A 6,532-nucleotide genomic window follows, 5' to 3' on the forward strand; every position below is an offset into this window, starting at 1 on the left:
GGGTCCCCCATGTTAATAGCTAGTAAAGGCTAGGTATTCAGCTAGGGGCTGATATTAGTACCCTGGGAAGCTCTGTGGGTATTACCCCCTTCCCAGGCTTCAAACATCTGCCCCAGCCATCTGCTTAACCTCCGCTAGAGACTAAAATTACGGGGAACCCCACGCCAATTTTTTTTTTATAAAAAATCCTTTATTTTAACACTAAATGACAAGTACAGTAATCAACACTGTCACTGTACTTATTATATATGTGACTGACATGTTTCTATCTATCTAATCTATGTGTGATACTCTATTCTTTCTGTTATAAATTGTCGGGTACCGACGCTGAATTGCAGGCCGGCTTTTTTAAAGAGACGGTGCATGAAAACACTAATTTTTTTTTAATAAATACTTTACACTAAATGACAACTACAGTAACCAACACTGTCACTGTACTTCTTATATATGTGACTGACATGTTTCTATCTATCTAATCTATGTGTGATACTCTATTCTTTCGATTCTAAATTGTCGGGTACCGGTGTATGCCACTGTTGAATTGCCGGCTTTTCATGTTTCACCGTGAGCACTGTTCCCATCGATTTGGGCAACCATGGCTGTGGCATTACAGTGAGTGGCAGACAATCCCTGCATGATTGGTGCTCTAAATAGTGCCAGACATGCAGGACACGCTTTTGGTGCACGAACAGTTATCGAACATAACCTCGAACAGCCGAATTTTTTGCAAATCGTTTGCGTTCGTCGAACGACTCGAACACCGCCCAAAACAGCTCGTATTTGAGATTGGCGAACAGTTCTAGTCGAACACCGCTCATCTCTAGACTGGACGTCCACAAAATGCGTAGTAATCGTAGCTTTCAGTAATAAACTACAAGATTGTTAATTATATACAATCTCTCGTCAAATTTCTTCACCACGGAGAAGCGCGTTTTTTTTTCCCGGCACCAACTTCTTCCTATTATAGACAACCTTACAAGATCCCTAGTGATTCTGTGCTGGCTGCAGCCCTTCGCTAAGAATTCTTACATGAGTTGTGCATTACACAACTCATTAAGGTGAGCACATTTTCTTTTACCTACTTGGTTGTGGTTGGATAATAGCGCTATTGCGCCCCTATCTCTCTACTTATTGTTTTTATAAGATAGTTCAAAGTAGGAGCTAGGCCTCCTTATATTGGTAGCAAATATTCAGTAGTCAAAAATGTAAATGCAATCGCCAAGTAGAAGTGCATGTTGGCATTCCTCTTGTCTGCAAATCTTCATTTCGTACTCCATTTCTATAGTGTCCTATAAAGAGTGAAAGTCTAAGTATTGACGCTATTTTTTTCTACTTTTTTTAAAAAATGTAAGTGTTTAAAAATTCCAATGAAAATGCAATTTCTACTTAAGTTGCTCATATTAAATAAAAAGTATAAGAAAACAACGAAAAAACTCTTCTTATGGTCAAAAAGATAAATTGTTTACAACTATTTTCTTCATGGCTTTCTTCATATCTCTGTTCCTTAGCGTATATATTATTGGATTTAAGGCCGGAGTTACAACAGTGAATAGAACGGCAGCTGTTCGATCTTGATCTAAAGAGTCTTGTGTTGACGGTCGAATATAGGTAAAAATTGCTGTTCCATAAAGCAAAAAGACAACAATAAGATGGGCGCTACAAGTGGAGAATGCACGCTTACGACCTTCAGATGTTCGTATCTTTAGGAGGAATTTGATGATAAAAACATATGAGAGAAGAGTAAGTAGTAGAGTCGTTGTGGCCAATGTTCCTGTAACTCTTGTGAGAAGTTTGAGATTGAGAGAAGTATCGGTACAGGCCAATTTAAGCACTGGTTTAATATCACAGAAAAAATGTTTAACCAAATTTGGTCCACAAAATAGTAGCTTTGCTGTCATCACTGTGTGTAATAGAGAATGAAAATATCCAGTAATCCAAGAGCTGAATGACAAACACCGACAAACTCTAGTATTCATGATTGTAGAGTAACGCAACGGATTACCAATGGCAACATATCGATCATATGACATTGCTGTTAGGAGCATCACTTCCGTGCTTCCCAAAAAATGGAAGAAATGCATCTGGGAAATGCATCCAGCAAAGGAGATGGTCTTTTCCGAGGCCAAAAAATCTCTTAGCATCCTGGGAACAGCCACGGAAGAATAGCAGATATCCAGAATTGACAAATGCCACAAAAAGTAATACATGGGAGAATGGAGGCTGGTATCTATAACAGTGATAATCATAATTGAGAGGTTACCTATCAAGTTGATTATGTAAAACATCAAGAAAAATATGAAGAAAATTACTTGAAGCTTTCTTAGATCAGTCAACCCAAGTAAGGCAAATTCAGAAATGGAGGTGTAATTTGCCAATTCCATTACAGTGTTTAGGTGGGATAATACTAGAAGAAAAAAAATGTCACAGAATTCAATCAGATTTTTCACATGTATACAGTGGTGCTTGAAAATTTGTGAATCCTTCAGAATTTCCCATATTTCTGCACAATTGTCAAGTGCATCAGGTTTTCACACAAGTCCTAAACCAAATCAAGCAAATGAGTCAAAATTATTAGACTTTGTCATTCTCTCATTGAAGCATAAGTTTGTAAACCTCTAGGATTAACAGATAATTTGAATTTGAAATTAGAGTCTGGTGTTTTTAATCAATGTGATGATAATCGAGTGTCAACATATGATCTGTTTTATTTAACGAATAAAGTTTGATCTTCACAACACATGTTTTTATTATTGTAGCAAGCAAAGGAGATTTTTGAAGACCTCATAAGAAGAGTCATTAATGATCACCAGGAAGGTAAAAGTTACAAAACTATCTCTAAAGAGTAGGACTTCACCAATCCATAGTTTGACAGATTGTGCACAGATTAGGGAAGTTCAAGACCATAATTAACATTTGTAAGAGTCTCACAAAGAGACCTCGAGGTCACAAGAGTACCTAAGAAACATCTAAGCAACTAAAGTCCTCTCTCACATTAGCTAATGTTAATGTTCACGAGTCCGACATTATGAGGACACTGAACAGCAAAGGTGTGCATGGCAGGATTGCAAAGAGAAAGCTACTGCTCTCCAAAAAGAACATTGCTGCCCATCTGCAGTTTGCTAAAGATCACATGGACAAGTGAGAAGGCTATTAGAGAAATGTTTTGTGCATGGATGAGACCAAAATAAAGCCTTTATTTTCAATGTGGAGTATTACGCCTGGCTAAAGATATAGAATATAGGGGGTATCCCATATCACCCAACAGCACAGAAAACCGGGTAGCCCATGATCACAGTTTTATCCAAACATGAAATACGCAAGGTATGAAAATATGCAATATTCCATTTGTTGGATAAAGGACATCCTAAACTTTTTAGAACATCTCGATATTTCCACTTAAAATATAAAATTAAAGACGGAAAGCAAATGAAAGTTATCAGAAATATTTGCTTTCAGTTGAAGATCATCCATTGGTTAATAATTAGTGTTGAGCGATACCTTCCGATATCAGGAAATATCGTATCGGATTGGATCGGGCCGATACCCAAAAAGTATCGGATATCGCCGATTCCGATACCGGAAACCAATGCAAGTCAATGGGACACAAATATCGGAATGAAAATAAACCCTTTCTTTCCTTGTAGGTTAATTCTACATGAAGTAAAACAACTAAGAATAATGTAGAATGACATGAAAAGCCGGCAATTCATCAGCGGCATACACCGGTACCCGACAATTTACAACAGAAAGAATAGAGCATCACACATAGATTAGATAGATAGAAACATGTCAGTCACATATATATGAAGTACAGTGACAGTGCTGCTTACTGTACTTGTCATTTAGTGTAAAGGATTTATTAAAAAAAATATTAGTGTTTTCGTGCACCGTCTCTTTAAAAAAGCCGGCCGGCAATTCAGCAGCGGTACCCGACAATTTATAACAGACAGAATATAGCTTCACACATAGATTAGATAGATAGAAACATGTCAGCCACATATATAAGAAGTACAGTGACAGTGTTGCTTACTGTACTTGTCATTTAGTGTAAAGGATTTATTTAAAAAAATAATAGTGTTTTCATGCACCGTCTCTTTAAGAAAGCCGGCCGGCAATTCAGCATCTGTACCCGACAATTTAGAATAGAAAGAATAGAGAATCACACATAGATTAGATAGATAGAAACATGTCAGTCACATATATATGAAGTACAGTGATAGTGTTGATTACTGTACTTGTCATTTAGTGTTAAAATAAAGGATTTATTTAAAAAAAAATTGGCGTGGGGTTCCCCTTAATTTTAGGCTCTAGCGGAGGTTAAGCAGACAGCTGGGGCAAATGTTTGAAGCCTGGGAAGGGGGTAATACCCACGGAGCTTCCCAGGCTACTAATATCAGCCCCCAGCTGAATACCTAGCCTTTACTAGCTATTAAAATGGGGGAACCCCCCAAAAAAAATAACGTGGGGTCCCCCCTAATTTAATAGCTAGCACAGGCTAGGCAGACAGCTGGGGGCTGATATTAATAGCCCAGGAAGGGTGCCATGAATATTGGCCCCCTCCCAGGCTAGAAACACCAGCCGTCAGCCGCCCCAGAAATGGCGCATCCATAGGATGCGCCAATTCTGGCACTTAGCCTCGCTCTTCCACGCTGCCCTGGTGCGGTGGCAGGGGGTAATAGGGCTGGGGTTGATGTCAGCTTATAATGCCAGCTGACATCAAGCCCAGGTTACTAATGGAGAGGCGTCTATAAGACACCCCCATTACTAACCCCATAGTCAAAGTTAAAAGAAAACACAACACCCAGAATAAAGTCCTTTAATTGAAATAAAGACACAATCCTTTATTGTTCTAAATTAAACCATACTTACCATCACGCCCATTCCAGCTGAAGCCAACGATCTCCTGCAATAAAAGTAAAATAATAAAGCAACCTCATCCTTACCTTTCCATGGTTCCCACGACAGCTTCAGCTCTGCTACATCGAGATGACAGGCTGGACCGCAGCAGAACGCTGCCATCCAGCCTGTCATCCCGCAGACACTGAGAAGCGCAGGCATGCTTGCGCTCTGCAGTGTCTGGCTGTGACGGCATAAAGATGAGACGAGTTCATGTCCAATGAACTCAGCTCACCTCATGCACGTCACTGACAGCGTGGGAAAATTCTCATGCTGAAGTGCTGAGTGCAGGAGAATTTTCCCACGCTGTCAGTGACGTACATGAGGTGAGCTGAGTTCATTGGACATGACCTCGGCTCATCTGGATGCCGTCACAGCCAGACACTGAGGAGTGGAAGTATGCCTGCGCTTCTCAGTGTCTGCGGGATGACAGGATGGATGGCAGCGTTCTGCTGCGGTCCAGCCTGTCATCTCAATGTAGCAGAGCTGAAGCTGTCGTGGGAGCCATGGAAAGGTAAGGATGATGTTGCTTTATTATTTTACTTTTATTGCAGGAGATCGTTGGCTTCAGCTGGAATGGGCGTGATGGTAAGTATGGTTTAATTTAGAACAATAAAGAATTGTGTCTTTATTTCAATTAAAGGACTTTTTTCTGGGTGTTGTGTTTTTTTAAATACTTTACTAGAAATTCATGGTGGTCATGTCTAATATTGGCGTGACCCCATGAATTTCGGGCTTAGGGCCAGCTGATAATGCCAAGCTGGCCTTAACCCCTTTATTACCCAGTGAGCCACCGCACCAGGGCCCTGGATGAGTTGGGTACAGCGCCAGAAGATGGCGCTTCTATGAACGCGCCATTTTCTGGGGCGGCTGCGGACTGTAATTTGCAGCGGGGGTGGCCCAGAAAGCTTGGGTCTCCCTGCGCTGCGGATTCCAGCCCCCAGCTGCCTAGTTGTATCTGGCTGGGCACAAAAATAGGGCGAAGCCCCACGCATTTTTTTTTTAAATTATTTCATGAAATTCATGGAATAATTAAGAAAAAAAGGGCTTCCCTATATTGTTGTGTCCAACCAGGTACAAATAGGCAGCTGGTGGTTGGGGGCAGCCCATTCCTGCCTGCTGTACCTGGCTGGACACAAATATAGTGCGAAGCCCCACGTCAATTTTTTTTAAATTATTTCATGAAATAATTTTTTTAAAAAAGGGCTTCCCTATATTGTTGTGTCCGGCCAGGTACAAATAGGCAGCTGGTGGTTGGGGGCAGCCTGTTCCTGCCTGCTGTACCTGGCTGGACACAAATATAGGGCGAAGCCCCACGTCAATTTTTTTTAAAATAAATCCTTTATTTTAACACTAAATGACATTTGAGGAGTTAATAAAGATGCAGTCCCTAAATTATTATTTATTTTTTAATTAATTTTTCCCAAAACTTTTGACGTGGGCTTCGCCATATTTTTGTATGCCAGCCAGGTACAGCATCCAGCTTCTATGAACGCGCCATTTTCCGGGGTGGCTGCGGACTGCAATTTTCAGCGGGGGGGGGGGGTGGGGCAGAAAGCTTGGGCCTCCCTGCGCTGCAGATTCCATCCCCCAGCTGCCTAGTTGTACCTGGCTGGACACAAAAATAGGGAGAAGC

At 40.9% G+C, this 6,532-nt stretch overlaps 1 protein-coding gene across 1 annotated transcript; it reads right to left on the minus strand.

The window, feature by feature from the left end:
* Positions 1–1,445: 1,445 nt before the first annotated feature.
* LOC141152611 (olfactory receptor 12D1-like) lies at positions 1,446–2,381 on the minus strand. The gene has a single exon (XM_073637163.1). It carries the CDS (start codon positions 2,379–2,381, stop codon positions 1,446–1,448), a length of 936 nt encoding a protein of 311 aa, XP_073493264.1.
* Between the last annotated feature and the right edge of the window lie 4,151 nt (positions 2,382–6,532).

Source organism: Phyllobates terribilis, unplaced genomic scaffold (assembly GCF_046119375.1).
Source record: "Phyllobates terribilis strain yellow unplaced genomic scaffold, ASM4611937v1 Scaffold_6__1_contigs__length_29720123, whole genome shotgun sequence".
Lineage (NCBI taxonomy): Eukaryota > Metazoa > Chordata > Amphibia > Anura > Dendrobatidae > Phyllobates > Phyllobates terribilis.